Genomic DNA, 22,839 nt, shown 5'->3' on the forward strand with positions numbered 1-22,839 from the left:
TATCACCAACAGTGGCCAAATTGAAACCAGATTAAAAAAAGAAAAAAAAATCGTTAAATTTATCTCCAAGTTGGCGACCAAAAGACTGGCGATGTATCGCCAAGTATCCGCCAAATTATAACACCACTTCAGTTTACATCAAAATTAACAATGATTTTCCCCCAAAAAGGGGCAAAAGACCCCCTTTGGAGAATCTGAATGCAACCAAAAAGAAAGGTGCACAACTAGACCCCACTAGGAGTCTACGTACCAAATTTCAACTTTCTAGGACATTCCGTTCTTGAGTTATGCGACATACATACACACATACATACGTACATACAGACATACGTACATACAGACGTCACGAGAAAACTCGTTGTAATTAACTCGGGGATTGTCAAAATGGATATTTCGGTTGTCTGTACGTTCCTAGATACATATCCACGTGTGGTCGGGTTGAAAAAAGAACTCATCATTCATTTGGGGCTGAGCAAAATGGAAATTAAGGCCGATTTTTGGGTGAAAATTTTTTCGCGAATACAATACTTCCTTTTTTGTAAAAGGAAGTAAAAAGTGCTCAATATTTTTCTCCAAAGAAGAAAGCAATGAAACACCTGGCATTATTTATGTATTCGGCATGATTTTAAAAGAGGCGACAGGAACTTGAATGAAACACAGGAGGACTCGCATGACAATGCAATAAATTAAGCTGCTCAAATTTTTGAATGTATCTTTAAAATGAAAGGTAAAATTAATGAAGTTATGCAAAACATTTTCTGAGACTACGACTTGGTGAAACAAAGCAGTACTCACCCTTAGTCTTCCCTAGCTGTAATGAATCAAATACACTGACACAATGACAAACTTTAATTAAGTCACTTGGGCTATTCTCAATGCAAGTTAAATTGGATACAGCTAAACGCGCACCCAATAGACATCGTTTTGGTCCGAAGTTTGCAGTTCTTGAACAAAAACCATGCTTCAGAAAGAAAAATCTACTTCAGAAGTTGATGAAATTAATGGGGATCTTTTGTTAAATGTCCGCAGTAATTTAATCTCAGTAAAACCAACTGCACTGGAGCCACAGCACGTATTTTCATCAAGAGCATTATTTTCTGAGTAAAAATTCTTTCTCATTCCATATGAACAATGCTTTGTTAAGACGCGTTGGACTTTTTTAGGGCATGTTTTTGCGTACGAAATGATAATTGCTAGTTATGATCTGACTTTGCAGTGCTCTGCAATTGGTGTACGGAATTCGTGAAAACTACTAATTCTAGTAACAAAAGCAGTTAGTTCTTCCTAAAAGGCACAACTTTTTCTATTTGATGTTAACATTAAATTTTTAGAAAAATAAAGTCAATCCCGAAATCCCGCAGAACTGGATTTGGTGCAGGATTGGAAACCCTAGTGCTCTCGGCACCCCTTGGCTCTCGGCAGCCATGAGTACGCCCAAAAAATGCCTTGTGGCAACTTCTGATACTAAACCTACATCCAGTAGCTTGATTGCCACCCAAGCCCCTATTATTCGTAGGCCAAGTCACCACAAAATTTGACGGTTCTTCAAACTATTAAGAGAGCGTTGCGGAAGAAAAAAAGTTTAACCGCAAATCGCAACCGGCCCCGCGACTCAAAGGCCCTTCGGGTGATCGCACGACTGCCCGATAGCCCAGTCCGGCCCTGGTTATAACTCAAATGTAGCTGTTTTTGAAAATTGTATGAATTTCAGTTTCATGTTTGCATTAATATCTTAATCATATTTAATTTCATTTCATCTTTTTTTTTTTTTTTTGGTTTAAGTTACAGCCATGGAAACAAATTCTTACCATTTCAGGAAAGGTTAGAATTTTGGCAATATGAACAGGAATACCGACCTAAAGAAGAAAACAAAACAATAAAAAGTAAATCATGCAAACATCAAAACGTTATTTCCGCTAGTCATTGCTTTTCATGATGCAATGGAAGAAAAAGTGAAGACATATTTACACGATCGATGGGAAGATTTGGGTCGGGAGATATGACAGTTCTACCAGTGAATTCAACCCTCTTCCCAGACAGATTTCCCCTGAAACGACCATGTTTGCCTTTGAGTCTTTGAACAATACCTCTGCCAGTGGTCTTTAATAACTGCAAATAAAGAGCATACAAATTACTCATGCTATATTCAACAATTGCTCACAAAAAACTTGATTAATTTAAGAGACTTAGATTTATGATTGATGGGGCATCAGCTAAATAAATTTAAATTTAATTTATATTACATACAAATTTGTAACTCAGCCATAAAACTTGTGAATTAATACTGAAAAATGCTTTTCAGCATCCAGAGATTTCAGTTTCATCCTTAGTTTTGCTCATCAGTATAGAACAGCCATAACTGAGCTGAAGGCAAAGAACTTTCCCGCTGATAGCTCAAAATATGTTCAGACCAATGTGAAGGATGCACTTAACTTATTAATGAGGCCTCTTCCTTCAACTATGTTACTTTATGGCTATTCCAGATTGACAATCTCAAACAAAGACAAAACTGGAGTCTCTGGATATTGTAATGTGCTAGTATATATTTGTTTTTAACTCTGCCTAGCCCCAGGTTGGTGTAGCAGCTTTATAAAATTTGGTTGTAAGCCATAAGTTACTTGGTCTGTGCTGCAACCAACAGAACGAAGACTCCAAGAAAAATTTTATTATATTTTCTATCCTTTCAATCTTACAGTTAATCACAACTATTTAAACTTAAAAATATAATGACATATTTTTTAAAGAGTTAGGAAGATGTTAGAAAACTTCAATCATCTTAACATCAATTCAACCACTTGATTTTAATTTAAATGCATTTCCAAAGAGTTTTTCTTAATATCAACATGTACTTTTTTTAAAATTAATATTCAGATTTTGATCTCTTAATAACATGAGAAAAATATAATTAATTGTATTTGATAATTTATGTAAAAAAATTTAACTTAAAAGACATATATGTCTCAGACTGTTCCTTAAAGGGTAAATAAATTTAAAATATGGTAACACTTTTACAGATGCAATAATATAAATCAAAGTATTAAAAATAAAGACAGGTGTACTTCCTACAAGACAGATTTTTTTTCCCCTCCAAAGCAATATGATTACTTTAAATTTTTACAGGTGTGTACAACACATAAGCAATAATTAATCACACCGCCTCACATGATGGAAGGCATGGGATGAAAAGTGAGTGACCGGTCTAACATTGTATATCTGGTAGTCATCAATATTAAAATCAGAATGTAAGCATTATACGTCCTGGATGTCAAGGAGTTGGCTTTTGAATTTTAGAATATTCAAGCAAATTTAACGAAACGAAAATAAGCATTTTTTAAAAGAATTTGGAAAAAGTTGAGGGGCAAAAAACTTGACATTAAATACTAACTTTCACAATCTGGGAGTACATAAAAAGTTAAAAAATGGTGAAATAGTATTGCAATTTTTTCTGTTGAAAACTTGTGTTTTAGTCCCTGAACATGTTACGTCAAAAGTAAGTAAATCCAAGAAAATTAAAGCTTTTGAGTAGCTCTTTTTATTTTGGTTCAAACTATTAGAATTTTTCCAGTACGATGCTGTAGTTTATAAGAAAGGTAATGCACAGTTAGAATTTTTTGGCAATAAGTTTCACTGCAGAGGTCAAGCAGCTTCCCAATTTGATTTCTTCAGTTTCGATGTATCTTATCACAGAAAGTATTCAAGGACAAAAAAAAAAAACTATAAATAAACATTAAACTTATTGGATACAATAGCATGTTAATTGGTTCCTATTTCATCAAGAATGACATTATACATGTTAGCCCATGAAGCTCTCAATTGAAAGCGACATCTCTTAAAACGAAGAGAATAAAAATCATTTTGGATAAATGTCACTAGTAACATTACATACTTGCATTTCCATGTTGACTCCAGATAAGTCACTGTTTACATAAAGTCCAATGTGAGTCTGCAAGTTGTCCCATACTCGCTTTAAGAAAGCAAAAAAGGTACGATTAAATATTTATAATCATTTGTGTACAGGGTTAAATACATGAAAAATTGATTGGATTGCAAATTGACGTACCATAACATGCTTTAAGGGTGCTGTAGCACCATGTGTCTGTATTTCTTGATTTAGTTGGATGATGCCTGTTAATTTTGTTGTCATGTCATCTTCATTTCTGTTCAGGAAAGCCAAAAACATTTTTTTGAGTTCATCTAAACTTAGTCTAACTTTTATGTTCCACAAACCTCAGTTAAAGTACATAAATGTATTAGAGCAATGATTAGTTTAAGAAAAAAAGAAGTCATGCAGGGTATCTTTGATTCACAATTTCTCAATATTACATTGTTTAACTCCTTCTTTAAAAAAATTAAGACATGAGAAGGTGAAATATTAGAGTTTTGGTAAAATTGAAATTTTCAACATTCAGGTTTTCGTTCAAAAGGGCATATATCCAAAATTAAGATGGCGGTATTTCCTTGTTTTTATTACAGAAACATTTCTTACTCTGGGCGATGATTTGTTGTGATTTTGTGCTCAATTCTGTACCCAGGGGAGTTGATAAAACTATTTTACTCTTACCCTAATTCGTTTTTCTCACCTCCTGAACATTTTTGGAAAATGGATAGATTCCCTTTTGATAAATTAATCCTCAATTATAATATTTAAGTTGAATTATTAACCTGGTAAAAACTTACACTGCCACCATAGGTGTATGCACGAGGTGCCAAAGGGAGTGCCTTAACCTCAACATTTTTGGCTGGATTTTGAAAAATAAATGAATAAACAAACTACTGAATCCTCAGAAAAAATTCTAAATTTTAATAAAGCATGAAATTTTCTATTGTTGACATTCTCATAACTTAATTCGTAAGCATTCTCACTTTCGTAAACGTCCTCATTTATCATTTCTCCAAAATAAGGAGTGTCTCTAAGGGTAATTTCTTGAATTCTGCAATGACTGTTTGCTTCTATATTTATTAAATATGTACATGATCTGCTACATATGCTCTTATTAATGTCCGTAAGCAGAAATATCACCCCCTCATTTAAATAATCTATTAAAACATAGACCAATAGAATGTACCAATGAAACCAATTTTAATTGATGATATAGATTTACGAGAAATTTGTTTGGGAAAACCCTCCCCAAAACAAAAGTCTGGTCACGGCCGTGTCCGGTTTGTATAAGATACTATAGTGTATCGTTTAAATTGCTTTACCTTTAATATACATAAATAATACTGTCTCATTCGTAACTCATCATAAATACAGTCCATTAATAATTTAGAAATATTCCTTTCTATCCTGAGCCAGGTGGCTCTGATGCAATTCATGAAAAGCTTCTTATTTTCTTTTCAAACATACAAATGGAACTAAAATTAAGTGTACATAATTTCTCAGTACCTCATTCACAAATTCAATTAATGGGTTATTTCAGCTTTACGCGTGTGACTTTTTGACACCATTTTGTTGCAAAGAACAACAAAAACCAATATGATATTTCAAAAATATTTTTTAGCAGTTTCTACTGGATTAACAGAAGATATGTAAGAGTTTTTAAGTGGCAGTTTTTTCTTCACAGGGCAATTTGAATTTTTTTTTTTATAAAATTTTAAATGTAGCGTTACGTGTGTGACTCAGAAAATCTAAAAATAAGCTATACCTCATATTATTTTGTAATTTTCTGTGAAGTTTGAAAAGGTAAATGAACAGTATTTTTTGTACATGTGTCTAAGTATACTAAGTAAGTATTCCTCAAATATTCTTTTTCTAAAGCTCGTACAATAGCAATAAAAAATATTTTATTAACGTTACGTGTGTGACCTCGTGCAGCAGTTGAGGGGGATTTCCTAATAAAAATCCATAGTCGGATCTTTGCCAAATTGCTGACAGAGGTTCTTTGGTGCTCCCACATGAAGATTTTTGTCCCCCAGGGGTGCTTTGACCTCTGCCCACGGGGGGGTTTCCTTATTTAAGTGTAGTTTACATCAGATCTTTGCCGAATTTAAGTCCTTTGATGCTCAAGAATTCACATTGGGGTACTTTTGCCCCCCCCCCATTATGGGGGGTCAACCACCCCCTTAGAGGGTTTCCAGATAATTCAAAAAAAAGGGATAGTTTGGCCTACTGGTAACAATGTCAGCACTTTTTTAATTTGAAGAAAAAAGCGTAAGACCTCTAAATTTAAATTTTGAGGCATAAAATTGCTTTTTCCTACACATTAATGAGAAACCTAACACTTTTTTTTTCTTTTATTTGAGCCTGATTTTTGAAAATGCTCCATTTGATGCAACTTTTACTTTTGAGGAAGAACATGCAACGCGGAGCAACGCAGCTAGTAAATATTTAACTTGAAAGGATATTTTTACAAAACAAAGAATGAAGATGAAATTAATTTTCAACTGTATACAAGTTAAATAGTAAATGTTACGCTTATAACCTATCACAAACTTCCAACCTATACTTATGTGATTTAAAATATTTGTAAATCATCTCTGCAGAATTTACTCACTTCTTCTCAAGAACCAAAAATCATCAAAAAACAAATACAATGTAAGGTAGTTAGAACATTGTACGTACTTTTGATTTTAAAGTATGCAGATTACGAATACTTAGTTTAAATTGCTCTTTGGGTATGAAAACAACAATTCTTAATTTGTTCTTTTTATTTATTTACTGTTTATTTTTTTAACACTCATTGAGTCTTGGATTCAGTGCTAGCATCCAATATTTTTAGTTGAACTATGCAAGGTACTTTTTCCCCTAAATTCAAATGCAAAGGCCTAATTCATAATCAGGGCTCCCAACACATTTTAGCCATAGAAAAGGGTAAAAGAGGACCACTTTGAATCAAAAAGGGGACCAAAGAGGACCAGGTAGGATTAAAAAGAGGACCTTGGGAGGACCATTCATAGTTAAACCCAGGGTAGCACCAAACGGCAAAATAGCTGTCTGGCAATAAATACGTGAAGATAATTCGTTAATTAACCAAAATAATGATTTTTAATGATAAATCCTTATCACCTTCTGTACATCTGAACTTCTTATCCATTGAATTATATTATTCATACAAACATTTGGATGGGCTTGGGGGGGGGGGGGGGGAGTGACAAGCAAGCATGTGACTGACCATCTTACAGAGTAACTTTAATTGTAAAATAAATTTTCTACTACTTAACAGGTAAAAACTGGCTAGTTAAAAATAATCACCCAAGTGACCGATCAATCAGTGCATACCTAATAGATACAGTTATTACAGTAAACACCTTAGTACATAGTAGTTTACAAAAATTTTCACACAACCAGTTTAAAGAGAATTCATTTTGATATAAGGTACCACAAGACAAGAAGATATAGTTTGGAGGCCAGGAGGTCCCCCTCCCCCCCCCACAGCCCTTGGTTTTTACACATATTTCCAGCCAAAATATGGTAAGTTTATATATATATATGAGAGTTTATGATCAAACACCAAAGCAGGTAATTTCTGACTACGCTACTAACTGACTAAGTTCAAAAATATTAGAGGTTTGCAAATCATTTATTAGTATGCTAAGTATCCAAATCATTTCTTCATATGTATGTATTATTTGTTCGGGCACCAAAAAAATATTGTAACTGTCTTCAAGTACATATAAAAATTAGTGAGAAAGAAAATTTTTTTATTTAAGTCACCATACCCAAAAATATACAAATGCTGCTTAAGCGATAAATACACTGAATGTAAATTTGAGCCTGCTTTTACTGGATAACATTTATTTATTACTATGTAATAAATAAATGTGTAAGTTTAGATTCATAGAGCTATATTTTTAAATTGAAAATACTCATTATGAGTACTTAAAAAAATAAGGATACAAAGTTTTTTAGTTTTTAAAAATAAAATTAAATAAAAAAATTTGAGGTAGCACATGTCAAAACAGCTTCCAATTTTAAAAAATATTAAAATAATAACAAGATGCAAAAGGATTGAAATCTTGCACAAGAGAATCAAATTTTCGCGAAATATGTTCACTGTTGGCATAATTTCCAAAAAAAAAAGAATATTCTCTAAAACTAAACATGACTAAAATTGAACAAAAATATGCTAGTCTAGGATAGCATATGTGATAATAACATTCGATTGCGCAAAATATCAAAATATGTACAAGATGCAAAAAGATTGAAATCTCAAAGACAAGAAGCAATTCCTCGCGAAGTTCGAATAAGTGCAATGCTGCAATGGTTCCAAAAATAAGAAAGTTTATTATCTATTAAAATTAAACAAAAAATAAGCTATTCTATGATGGCGTATGTCAAAATAACTTCCGATTGCCAAAAATATCATAACATTAACAAGATGCAAAAAGATCGCGAAGTGCGAGTAAGTTCAATGTTGTCATGGTTTCGAAAAAAAAAGTAGTTTATTACCTATTAAAATTAAACAAAAAATAAGCTAATCTATGGTGGCGTATGCCAAAATAACTCCCGATTGCTAAAAATATCAAAATATTTACAAGATGCAAAAAGATTGAAATCTCAAACACGACAAGCAATTTTCCGCGAAGTGCGAGTAAGTTCAATGTTGCCATTATTTTGAAAAAAAAGTAGTCTCTTATCTACTAAAATTAAACAAAAATAAGCTAATCTATGGTGGAGTGTGTCAAAGTAACTTCTGATTGACAAAAATATCAAATTATTTACAAGATGCAAAAAGATTGAAATCTCAAACACAAGCACTTTTCGCGAAATGCGAGAAAGTTCAATGTTGCTATGGTAACAAAAATATAAAAATTGTCTATTAAAATTAAACAAAAAATAAGCTAATCTAAGGAGGTGTTATGTCAAAATAACTTCCGATTGCCAAAAATATCATAACATTAACAAGATGCAAAAAGATCGCGAAGTGCGAGTAAGTTCAAAAGTAGTCTCTTATCTATTAAAATTAAACAAAAAATAAGCTAATCTATGGTGGAGTGTGTCAAAATAACTTCTGATTGCCAAAAATATCAAAATATTTACAAGATGCAAAGAGATTGAAATCTCAAAACCCAGCAAGCAATTTTCGGCGAAGTCCAAGAATGATGTTTTCATGGTTCCGAAAAAAAAGTTTATTATCTATTGTAATTAAACATAAAATAAGCTAATCTAAGTTAATGGATGTTAAAGTAACTTCTGATTGTCAAAAACATCAAAATATTAACAAGATGCAAAAAGATTGAACTCGCAAACACAGGAAGTAATTTTTCGCGATGCTACATATCGAACACAAGTTCAGAAAATTACACTGATGAAACATTCTTGATTTTTTTCAAGTGCTTACGAACCCCGAACCCGTGAAAAATAACAGTAGCAAAATGCTTTGATTTCACGTCATAACTCTTCCCCCAAACTTCTCCATTTGCTAGATTTCCATGTTACAGCGGTGGGAGGAGGAGTAATGACGTCAATCTGAAGCGAAAAGCGAAATACCAGAAAGTTAAGTTCAATAGAAAAACGGCGCCGCGGCAGCGTGTTCGGGCTTAACATAAGTCAGCGCACAGTATCTTTTAATGTAATGAAAATTTTTAAAATCTGATTTTTTAGTAAAAACAATACAAAAGCGGACTAAACGGACCAAAATGTTAAAAAGCGGTCTTAAGCGGACTTTAGCCTAAAAAACGGACTTTGGCGGGAAAAGCGGATCATTTGGGAGCCCTGCATAATGAAAATCATTCAGGAGCGTTACGTGTGTGAAATCTTTTAAAAAGTCTCGTTTAAAATGTTCTGGGGAATGTTTGAAGATTAAAGTAAGGTTACAGGTTCTATGTATCAAGTTAAGTTATGATATGAGATATTTTTCATCTAGTTCCTTAATCTGACCTTGGAGGAAAACTTCGTTCCTTTTGGGTTACACGTGCGACCAATAAAAAGTGGTCTGCATATTTTGGGGGGTTAAAAACTTATCAAGAGTTTTTATTAAAACAAATTGTTAGATAATCATAGTAAAGTATCTGTGCTCATGATATTTGATAGTTTTATCAAAAAAAAAAGAATTTGATTATTTAGCAAAAAAAATTATGGCTCTTTACATTTCTTTTACTAACTGTTTTTTTTTTTTTTTTGACTTCATCTAAATGTTATCAAATAAGGCTAAAATCTGATATAAAAATATTTTGAACTCAAAATTGATGCTGGAATTTAAAAGAGCAGATATTTCTTTGTCAAAAAATAAGATTTGTTTTTATATTATGTGAAAAAATTTTTTTGGTGTGTCAGGACCACTTTTCGTGGAATTGCCCTAATGAAGGGCACTTATGTTTCTTACGTTCCAGATTTCACTTCAGATATGACAGATGGGCGGATGCATAATGGTGGCACAGGAATATTTGACCACAGCAAGTGTTCTGGTCTACCAACCAATGGATTCATTAATAAAAGAGGCACATCCTAAAATCAAAAATAAATAAAAATTAAAAGTGATGGATGTCATAAATCATAACTTCTTTAATTTTGTCCTTTACTTCTATCATTCATTAGAATATGCAATAAAATTAAATGATCTATTTTAAAGAAGGAAAAAAAAAACTTGTAAAGTACAGTAAAAATGAAAACTAAATTCTAAAACTTAAAACAGAAATTTTGCTCTAGTTAAATTTTAAAATTACATGCCATTCAAGAACATTTTAAGATATTTAAGTGAGACCATAAAGGTATTTTATAAATACCTCATCTGGAATTCTTTTGAAAAGATTCAAGGTAATGAGGGGATCCAATATAATCTGGAAAGAAAAGCTTAATATTAATTAGAAAGACTTGAATATTAACCAAAAGGGGTAACTAAAATTTGACAGCAGATTATCTGCAAGAAATGCAGTCGAAGCTCCTTATAACGACCCCAATCTCTTTATAACGACCCCAATCGTCCAAACAAAATCGGTATCTATAACAAAAGATCGTTATAAAGCGTTGCATGTTATTTAGTTTTCTTTAATGCAGGAATAGTTTTTCAAAAATAATTCTTTATCTAAAAAAATAATCAAGAAGCTAACAAAATAATAAAACGGTTACATAAAAAAATTTTTTTTGCTTGTTTCTTTCTCGTTTTAAATTTTATGCTGAAATATTATCCATAAATTACACCTATAATACCTATAATGTAAAAATAATACGTTTTACGACAAAATAAATTGAAAATCAGTTATTCTAAAAATTAGATAGATATTATTAAAATTATTATTTTTTGAGATTTTTTCCAAGTATATCTTCTTCTATTACATAGATATATAGAAGTTTTCCACTTTCTTGACTTTTTCCAAAAAGTAAAATTCGTAATGTCTACTCTGTATGCAGTTTTCATCATTTATTTTTTCTTTCATCCCATGCAACCTGTAATTTATTTCAGTTGAAATCAATTACAGGTCCATTTAAATTTAAAAAAATAAAATGTTCAAATATTAGCTCTAGAATAGTTAGTCCTCATGATAACGGAAAAAAAAAGGAAAGAAATTTATTTTTGGACGATTATATTGGAATGAGCAATTCAGCTTGGACGTTGTAATGAATGATAAATAAAACGACATTGCATATATGGAATACGGGGACTTCCTGCATCTGTCACTATAATGGAAGGGTCGCAATAATAGGGGGTCGTTCTAAAGAGGGTTGACTACTTAAAAAGTTTAAAACATTTTAATTATTACATAAAAGTGAGCTTTGCCATCTCTCTTAATATTGTTTTTAAAAGTGGTATCTGTGACAGTAATTCACAACATATTTTTTTTTTTCAACATTGTTATGCTAATATTGAAGTAAAATACTTTAGTACTCTCAATAACTTTCAAATTAATGGAGATGCTTTAAATGTTTGATTCTTAAATATTTTTTAGTTTGAATTCAAAAAATATCCAATATATTCGTTACATAATTTTTTCAAATTGAAAAAATTATGTAACAAATTGTACAGGGTTGACTTGTGTCCCCTGTAGTGTACTTGTGTAGGGTTGACAAAAATTGCTAATATCAAAATTTATTGAAAAAAAATAAAACCTTGAATTATTTTTGGTTTTTTTTTTCATGCTTTATTTAACTTATTAAATTTCACTTACATTACAAATTGATACATGTAAACAAATGAGCGACCCAAAGAGGACAAAGGACTCACTAATTCCTTAGTTTCCAAAACAATTGCCACAAAATAAGCTTAAATTTCATTAAGGTCTTTAACAAATTTAATTTCTTTGAGAATTTTCAAAACAAAAGAGAAAAACATCAATAATTGTTACAAAACATAAATAACTTAAAACTCACATAAATAAAATACATCCATGTACAAACTTGGTTCTACTACTGCCATCCTACAAGACACAAAACACAATGGGTGTCTGCCGCCCCGTAAACTCCCTTAAGTGCAGTCAGTTTCAGTTTTACATGAAAGAAAGTACAGTAGACCCTTGTTTTATGCGGGGGTTACGTTCCACAGAAAATGCTGCGTAAATCGAAACCGCGTAAATTGAGACCTAATAGTAGTGTTAAAATAGGGGTTAGGTTCGTAGATAAAAAAAAAAACTACTTCATTCTACTGATGATTAATCGTATAAGTTTAATGTGTACTTACATTGATTTTTATGCACAACATGCATAAAGAAGACATAAATTAATTTTGTGTTTTGTTTATAAAGAGGAGCTGGCAATGATAGTCTTTTGGCAGTCACTAAGAATTTTCTCTGTAATTCTTTACAGAGCATTAACGCATCCATGACCACTTGCATCATTTCCATGATAGAATCTTCCTTCACTAACAAATCAGAAGCATTATTTGTATTGTCTAGGAATGGTTCAAAATTTTCAATGAGAACTTATTTGGTTTTATGCCACCGATGTCGGTATCCTCGTTGGTTTTGGCCTCCTTTGTCGCTCCTAAAAGCTCTTCTTCCAGTGAGTTCTGAACTGTGTGAGTTTAATAACTTTAATTCTAGAAAGAACTCTGGAACCAATTGCATAAAATGACTATAGTGGCCCAAGCTTGATTATTAGCACGCCAAAATGCTGTTGATTATGCATAATCTGATATCTTTAGGAATTTCGATTTTGAAAAAGGAGAAAATTTTATCTGTTTACATTGTCGCATCTGTGTGAAACTGAAACTCATCCGTGTAAAATAAAATAAAGGTATCAAATCTCAAACCGCGTACAATCGAAACAGAGTAAAATAAATCTGCGTAAAACGAGGGTCTACTGTAGAGGATTGTGGAGTAAAAGAAAATAGTTAAGCTAATTTTTCAAAATGAACAAATTGAAAATCTGCCCTGAAAACATAATAAATAAGTTCATAAAGAAAAAGTAATGTATTTTGTAATAAAACAAACATTGAAATATTATGTTTCCATTTTGGCATCTTGAAACAAATTACTTTTTTCTTGTATGGGACAAAGTGAAAAATAGAACTTTTCTAATGAAATATTTCCTATTTGATTAATTATATTTTTCATAAAATGAATAAATGATGAAATAATAAAAGAATAAATAAATAAAACAAATAATATATGACAAAAAAATAAGAGAATAAAATAGTGAAAGAATGAATAAATAAGTGAATGAATAAAAATGAATTAATTACTGAATAAATACGCTAGTGATTTAATAAATGAATGAATAAAGAAACAAAATGAACAATTTCACTTTACTCCACATGCAGTTAGCATACCTGTATTAAACATTTAAAATCAAACATTCCTACTGTTTATTAATTATGTATTGCACTGGACATCAGTAGACTTTAATTAATGTTTAAAATGTTAGTAACAAAACTGTATCATTTTATACATCCTGATCATTAGAACAATTTATTTTTTCACTGGAATCAGCTATATGTTTAAGAACATTGTAAAATATTGTTAAGTAGGATGCACTGCAAACTGAAAATATTTTACCATTTCACTTTGTCCCCCAATTTCACTTTACCCTAAACTTCCCTACTGGATAATTGAACTTTTCAAGAAATGTAAAAATAAATAATATGTGAGAATAGGAGAGAAATAATAAGGGAAAGTTTGAGTGAAATAGTAGGAATCATAAAACCGTGATATATGTAAAAGAATGTGTGGATGATCCATATGATGGAAAAGTATAATTTAAAATCAAAATTTCAAGAAATTAAAAAAAAATTTAATGACACAGAAAAAAATTGGGGGACACCATTTCAAAAAAATGGGACAATGTAAAGAAAAAGGTGGTCATATTTGGATTTAAGGGGTGATTTCGCATAAGAATCAGAAAGGATTATGTCAGAAGCATTTTTAAGGGGGGTTTTGCAACACAGTGGCTATTAATTCTTTGTTATTTTCCTCAACTCTAAAATAAAAATGCACACTAATTATAGCAGAGCACCATTAACTAGAGAAAAACTAAAATTCAAATAGAGAGATTACCTGAGTCATTTTATTTTTACAACTTTCTAGCTCTTTATTGTTCTTGATAGCTTCAGAGAATTCCTCCAAGTACTCCAGAAGTACAGGGTCACCTTTCTTTTCTTTTTTGTACTTGTCATGAACAATTTTCAAGCATCCTGCTTTTTTCACTTGTCCTTCAAAGAAAGGCACGTTAATAAATTAGACTGAATGTTTATTAAAGTTTCTGGGTCAGTAACACATTTTTGTACACAAAATCAATACAGGTGATGGTGCAGATTTGATTTTAAAAGCTCAACTGCAAACCAACTGAAAAGGTTTGAAAAACTTACCATGATTAATCTTATAGCCACCACACATTTAAGTTCATTACGCTTACTCTTAATTGGGGCCATGAGTGCCCCAAAGGGGATTAGGGATCACACCCCTGAACCGTTGATTTCATCTAATATTGTCAAGCAAAATATGGTAATACAGTGAAGCACCGTTTATACATTTTTGAAGGGACTGTATGAAAAAAAATACAAATGATAAAACGTATAGGTTAATGTGTATTAGACTCTGCGGGGACCAATTTAAAAAATGTACAATTGATAAAAACAATTGAAACATATAAACGGTGCCTCACTGTATCTAGTATAAGGACTGCTGTGGGTTAAAATGCAAAGATGATAGCCACAACCAGCAACAGGCTCAATTTATCAATCCCCAAATGAAGTTTAAAACAATTTATCCCACTGTAAGTATTAACTTATTCTGCCAAACAATTTTAATATCTAATAATTTTATGCATTAGATTGGTAGTTTGAATAACTAAAACAGTGACCCACTGATTCTTCATTCTGAAAAAAACTTAAGCCTGTCAACATCTTCCATTCTAATAACTTTAAACAACTGATTCATATTTCCTCTGACACTCCCTTGCTCATTTGTAGCAAGGTTTTTCAAGGTAGTAATCATATTTTAAGTGAAAATGAAAATTCACTCTTTAGCTTAGTAGCTACCCTCTGAACTTATCACAATAAAGATATCTTTAACAGCATGTTATCAAAATTTTATACAACTTCCTTACAATTATTCAAAATAGCTTAACTAATAAGCATCTAAAGGTATCCAACTACGTACGGAGAAGTTTTTTTTTTTTTTTAAACACTATTATAAAATTATATTAATATCTTTTTAGAAGCAGAATGATTTTAAAACATGTATTTTGCTTAAAAATAAACCATAATATCAATAATTTTCTTTTAATGGGTGATTTTTTGGCAAAAATGACTGAAAATTACCAGTTAGGAGAAACACTGTATTGATAAAAATTAACTAGCTACAAACAATTTGCTTAGATTAGTTCACATGTGTAAATGCTACACATGAAACAGACCACAGGTTAAGAAATATTGTAAGAATTTTAATGTTTATGACAAATTACGTGACTTTATCCAGAAATTTCTCCAAAATTAGTCACCTTTTTTCGGTAAAAAAGCTATAAATCAAACAATATTTCATCATTTACATAATCTGCGGTCTATTCCACTAACAAGTACTTACAAGACAGGCATGCCAAATTTCATGCTTGAATACTGAATAGAATTTGCAAAATCATGTTTTACGTAGCCAGTATCGAGCAAAAATTGCATTCTTCAAAAAACGTAAGTAAAGATTAGACTTAACATGTGTTATACTGCAGACACTTTGTATTCAAATGCTTATAATGTGAGTTCTAATTGGTGTAGATTAAAAAACCAGAAAGTTTTATAATCTTAAAGAATAGGGCTGTTGAATAAAACTATTTTGAGAAAAAGTGAATTTTGGTCGAAAATTGTCTTTTCAACATAGTCGTAATGCTTATTAGTTGAGCTATTGTGAATAATTGTAAGGAAGTTGTATAAAATTTCAATAACATGCTGTTAAAGATAGCTTTATTGTGATAAGTTCAAAGGGTGGCTACTAAGCTAAAGAATGAATTTTCAGACTTAAAATATGATTACTACCTTGAAAAATCTTGCTACAGGTGAGCAAGGGAGTGTCAGAGGAAATATGAATCAGTTGTTTAAACATAATTACAAGGCATTAACAAATCAAAAGCAACAGCAATAACAGCAAACCACATTATATGGTAACAAAGAATGCCTTTGTCAATATAAAAATAGTAGTAAGATGTGTTTCATCCATTAACTCACTTCTTTTGGTTTGAAAAAAAAATAACAAATAAATAATTGTAACTCTAAAACATGTGCCTGTTGAATTTTCAATTTTTCTAATAATGATTTTAATGTGCATAATCTCACACATAAAGATAAATTTTTCACTTTTTAGGTCAAACATACTTTAATATATGCAGTTTATATACAAGAGCTGTTCAATAAGCAACAAAACTAAATTTATAAAAAATACATAATACCATTAATAGTCATCATTTACATGGTCTTTTTCAAAATAACTTCCATGGCACTAAATGGATTTATCCTAACTTTCCGTGCTCTTCTTTTAAACATGTAAAAGTTTGTTTAGTGAAAGCTTTTTCAAAAACCCTTCCGCAGCCTTTACACGTGCATTGCTGCTTGCAAAATGTTTGCCTGGATATTGTTTCTTCAGTTGAGGAAACAGTCAGAAATCCCATAGAGCAAGATCAAGACTGCATGAAGGGTGCGGTAAAATCTCATTGTTGTTCTGTATCAAAACATACAGTTTGCAACTGATCGCAACCCATTATGTGGTTGGACAGTCTCATGGTGCAATAGAAAGAAATTCAGAACGATGAACACTCAGATCAATTTAAAATGAAGAACCATTATTAGTTATTATCTCTGTGATCGACGTTGAAGGTTGTCCCTCACGTTCAATATCTTCTACATTTTGCCTGCCTTCCTTAAAAGCCTTAAGCCAGCAAAAAAATTCTTGCCCTCGACATTGCTTCATTATTGAAAGCTTCACTTATCATATCAAAGATCTCCTATGCTGATTTTTGAAGATGAACACAAAATTTAATCGCATAACGTTGTTCCGATGAGGTTTACATTTTGACAACTGGATGCAAACATGTTTCAGTTCAATCTCGTGATGCTCAGGAACATGCGTCTGTACACGCTAGCTATTGGTAGCTCTTGTTTATACAGATAACAAAATTGTTTCATGCTAGAAATTAACATTGCGATGGGTGGTTTCATGGCAGTAAAAAAAATCTTATTACTTTTTGATCAGCCTATATATTGCAGCTTGGAAAGAATAGTGACACAACTCAAAAAAGCAGCCTTTTCAGGAGATCATTTTTTAAATTGTTACAATTTGTAATTTATTGTTTTTTCTTTAATAACAATTTCGTAATTATTGTGATGCCTCTTAAAGATGGTTAATACCATTCTTTTTGTTCATTTCACGCAGTTTTTTTGCTAGTCTTTCAGGTTTCCAAGAAGTTTTTTATGAAATTTAGGTCAAATTAGGTTTTAATCAAAGTTGCCATCTACCGGAAACTTTGCTATCTATGACTTATGTCTTAAATCCATATAAAAGATCACTTTTTTGAAAGTATTATCAATTAAAAACCTCATTTTTGGTATTTTTTAAAGTTGTGTCACTATTCTTTTCAAGCAACGATACATACAAATATATATTAGCTGCTTTACTAAACATTGCACAGTCTACTTTGAAAATAAATGCTATGTCAAATGAGGTATATTCAAAGGACTCTTCCACAGTTTTTGATCAGGATGCTGCTGTTTTCAAATCAAACGATAATTTTTGAGATATCTCAATTATGAATTAGCCTCTCAACTACCCTCGCTTTTTAGTTGGGTTTATCTGCGAAAGAATAAAAACTCAAGCATGGCAGCTATCATTGAATCAGTAGTTGCCTTTTGTTAAGCCACCCAACACCTATCTCTTTGTCCATTAAAGATGAAGGATTTCTTATGCATGCATTGGCATGGGACGAGTCAGACATATACTAAAAAGATTGCCTCAAATATTTCAGGTGTTTTCAGAAAAAACTTTTTATGTGATGCAGTGATTTTTAATGGATACGCGTATGCATTACCAACTAACATCGGGAAGAAACAAAGAAGGATGATGTCGAAAGTGTCTGAGATTACTGCTGTTTGAGGAAAATGTAGTGGGAACGAGATTATACAGACTAACACTTTTTGCAGAATTCTGAGAACAAATCAAGATAAATTCAAATTATGATGAAATACTTCCGATTAGGAGGAATGACTGTTGTACAAGTGGATAGGGAAGCCAAACAATTAATTTGCTCAATTGCAATGAAAACATGCCAGAACAGCCCCAAAACAGTAGCGGTAACAGGCACTGATACAGATCTGCTCTCAATTCTAAGTGAAAGTCATCACTCTATTTTTTATCCCCAAATCAATTTAATGCAAAGAAAAATGTTACAATATATTGAAAGCACAAGAAACCTTGGGTCCCTTGAAAGGTCCTCTTCTTTTGCTCCACGCAGTCACAGTATGTGAAATTGACTCCACGTCAGCTATATTCAAAAAGGGTAAAATTTGAGCTTTTAAGTTGCTAAAGGACAATCTCGAACTGCTTTATCTGATCTCACAGTTCAGTAGTTTTCAGCTTGATACATCCAGAAATGGTCACCCAGATCGTAGAAGTGTTGCTGAAACATCTTTTTTGTGGGAGTAACACTTCATTCTCTAGTAGAGGTGTAGACTAGTATTTTTCTTTGGTAGCCAGTGGCTACCAACACCAAAAACTTTAGTAGCCACTTCAAATTTTTGGTAGCCAAACATACACCCACACATATATATATACAGAAAAGCATCGTTTATACATTTCTCTTTGGTACGTTTTTTGAATTGGTCCCTGCAGAATCCAATACATTTTAATGCATACCCATTGTACGTTTTTCTCCTTATACACTTTTTTTCATACAGTCCCTTCAAAAACGTATAAACTCTGCTTCACTGTACATATATTTTATATATCTATGTATTAAAAATCTTAGCACAGTAAAAATCAGTACCAGTGAAGATTGGTAAGTATTTTCCTTCTCTCATTGAAGAAATCTGAGAATGATTTGGATTGAAATAGGATGGAGGAACACATTAAGTTTAAAATATAATATTTGTTTGACCTACTGGTTTCACTTTTCATGGAATCCCTCTAGCCAACATATTTGCAAATTTAAATTTGTAGGACCAAATTTTAAAATTCAAAACCACATAATAAAAACAAACTAGAAAAATATTTGTAGTTTGCGAACAAATGGTTATTTTAAAAGTCTGAATTAGAATTGAACTAATAATAAAGTAGCTATCCACTACTCTAGAAATCTGCCTATCAACATACGACATTTAGTATCGTTTATAGAAATAATACATTTCAAATTCAACAGCAAAAAAAAAATATGTTTAGATTTAATATTTTAGGATAAAATTAAATTGATTAAAATAAAGCCTGTAAAAATAAATATATGAACAGGATTTATTACTTTTTAGTTATTAAAATATAACTTTCAATTATCAAAACTTCTGAAGTATTTAAAAAATGCAAAAAGATTAGCAAAACTGGTGTGCAATGTCGGCACGTTTCCCGAAAATAATTGCATTTATTATTTATTTTAAAAAAACTTAAAATAAATCTGACAACTTCCGACTGCCAAAAAAAATTAAAATATGTTGGTACAAGATGCAAAAGGAAATCTAAAGCACAAGATGCAATTATCCTCAAAGTGCGATTCCAAAGTTAGCATGGCTCCAAAAATAAATTCTTTTATTAAAATGGAACATGAAACAAGCTAATCTAAGGTAGCACACATCAAAATAACTTTTGCTTATGAAAAATATGAAGACAATTGTACAAGATGCAAAAAGATTGAAAATTCAACCACAAGGTGCAGCTCCCCGCGAAGTGCGGTTACAAAGGAAGCATGGCTTCAAAAATAAATTGTTTTATAAAAATAGAACATAAAACAACTATTATAAGGTTGCATTTGTCTAAATAATTTTCGTCTGTCAAAAATATTAAGATACTAGCAAAAATACCCGGCGTTGCCTGGGTCAGTAATAATTATTAGAAAAAATCGTTACTTGCTTTTGTTTTCTGGCTTTAAGTGAAAGAATTTAAAACACATCTTTTTGACGTGATTAAAAATCGAGTTTCTTCCTTACCCATAAAACTAAAATAGCAATAAGTATAAAGAACAAAGTAGTATAGATTTAGAAACGAAAGCACTATATTTAAGCATATACAAATTTAAAAAACATGAAATTAATCTTCTCATGTTTAAAAAGATTAATCTGTTGATACTTTTTTTTAACATGGAGTCTAAAACCTTCTCTGTATGGCTAATGAAGTACGAAGTGATTAAAAAAAAAGTAGCTGCGCTCGTAATCCCCTTATACTTGCTTTAGTTATTGCGGGAAATTTCAATCATTGTGGCTCTTGGTGCGATTTTACCGAATTTGCGAAAGTCGTTTCGGGGTACCTTCGATGATGCTCCCCCATTCTTTCCTTACTTTGTAAAACGATATGATATTAATTTTCGTTACAGAGATATCGTAACCAGATGCTGAGATATTTTTGGTCACCATAAAATGGCGCTAAACAGTTTCATCCGAAATGTTACCAAAATAAGTAATAAAATTTGGTGATTGTTTGAAATTGTGCAAAAAGGAAAATTAATGGAAGTTTTTGTGCTGTTTATGGATTTGCCTAATTTAGTTGCTGGATTAACACAGTAAAAAAAGTCTTTTTGAAAATTCTTTGATTGGCGATATTTTGTTTACATGGTGAAAGCTGAGAAACATTATGACGTAGTCTTCGGCTTCAAAAGCAGCAACGTTGAAAAAACTACCAAATACATCAGCTACGGAAATCTTACTGCAAAAATTTTGGCGATCTGCTGGTTGTTTGGATAATGAGTAAGTGTTCAATCAGCATAAATAATAATAAAAACCATTAATTACATTAAAGTTCCGTTTAAATGGAAAATGATCAGCCAAATCATGTATTATTTGCCAATTTTGTGCAAAAATCTTACTTCAAGATTTGACTTGAGAAAAGCCTTGAACAATCACGAAAAGCAAAGAAAGTCAACAATACAACAATTGTCGCTATCGACAGGGAGTTGAGATGATACACTAAATACTGTATTGAGTTGAGGAAAGCCTTCGAACATGGATCTAAAATGCTCATAACTCGTTTTTTATTCTACTTAGAAATTTCGAACAGGTGCCATCTTCAGCAGAAAAATCAGAGCTTTCGATGGACATATAATGTAAATATGTGCAAGTATTTTTTCATCCCAATATTAGAGAATTTATACAAAAATTGTGTTTTATTGCCCCCCTAAGGGGGTTTTGCCCCCCATAACGGGACGAAAACTACCCTACGTGTTATTCTGATGCATAAGCTATATTATTGTAAAGTTTCATCAAAATCCGTTCAGTAGTTTTTGCGTGAAAGAGTAACAAACATCCATCCATACATCCATACAGACAAACTTTCGCATATATAATATTAGTAAGATGTATAAGATGCAAAAGGATTTAAAACTCAACCACGTGGTTACAGTTATCCGCGAAGTACGATTCCAAAAATAAATCAAGTCTTTAAAATAAACATAAAAATAAGCTAATTTAAGGCAGCCTGTGCCAAAATAACTTCCGATTATCAAAAATATTAAAATCTGTACAAGATCCAAAGGGATTGAAAACTCAACCACGAGGTGCAATTCCCCGCAAAGTACGATTACAAAGGAAGCGTGGCTTCAAAATTAATTCTTTTATTAAAATGGAACATAGACCAAGCTAATCTAAGGTAGTAAACTTCAAAATAACTTTCATTTGTCAAAAATATTAAGAAATGAACAAGATGCAAAACTATTGAAAACTCAACCACGAGGTGCTACTTAGGTTCCCTGCGAAGTACGATTACAAAGGAAGCATGGATCCAAAAATAAATCCATTCATTAAAATCAAACACGAAATAAGCTAATTAAATTTAGCCTGTGCAAAAATATTTTTAATATTTACAAGGTGTAAAAGGATTGAAATCTAAATCACGAAGTGCAATTTTTCGCACGAAGTACGATTTCAAATTTAATATGGCTGCCTAAATAAAGTCATGAAAATTAAACATTAAATAAGCTAATTTAACGCTGCATCTGTCAAAATATTTTCAAATTGAAAAAAAAAAATAATATATTAAAATATTTGCAAGATGTAAAAGGAACAAGGGAAGCAGATTTTCGCGAAGCAAGTCGAGAAAAGTTTCATGACACCGGTGTAAGTCGGCCACTTTAAAGTAATTTGGTACTTCTAAAAATTGATTTTTAAATCAATAGCGTATTATACAGCAGAAAAATAATGTATTTGATGCCATGTTTAGTTTGTCACACTCGTTACAGTAATCTTTCCAAAAAAAAAAAAAAAAAAAAAATTTTTCTATAATAATGAAAAATGAACTGACTTGATGCTGGTTGTCTTCGTTTTGAAGAACTGAAATCAAGTCTGGCGATGCTGCGGT

General features: G+C 31.5%; 1 protein-coding gene across 1 annotated transcript in view; it reads right to left on the bottom strand.

The window, feature by feature from the left end:
• The window catches only part of LOC129231103 (DNA-directed RNA polymerase III subunit RPC1-like), a 135,831-nt gene that overhangs the window by 86,429 nt on the left and 26,563 nt on the right, over positions 1-22,839 (bottom strand). The window contains exons 5-11 of the mRNA XM_054865353.1: positions 14,368-14,522; positions 10,666-10,719; positions 10,266-10,387; positions 4,061-4,157; positions 3,887-3,964; positions 1,969-2,109; positions 1,809-1,856 (exon numbers count right to left, since the gene is read on the bottom strand). Of these exons, the coding sequence (XP_054721328.1) occupies positions 1,809-1,856; positions 1,969-2,109; positions 3,887-3,964; positions 4,061-4,157; positions 10,266-10,387; positions 10,666-10,719; positions 14,368-14,522 (695 nt within the window). The remainder of the gene's footprint in view (positions 1-1,808; positions 1,857-1,968; positions 2,110-3,886; positions 3,965-4,060; positions 4,158-10,265; positions 10,388-10,665; positions 10,720-14,367; positions 14,523-22,839) is intronic.

Source organism: Uloborus diversus, chromosome 1 (genome assembly GCF_026930045.1).
Source record: "Uloborus diversus isolate 005 chromosome 1, Udiv.v.3.1, whole genome shotgun sequence".
In the NCBI taxonomy this organism is placed as follows: domain Eukaryota; kingdom Metazoa; phylum Arthropoda; class Arachnida; order Araneae; family Uloboridae; genus Uloborus; species Uloborus diversus.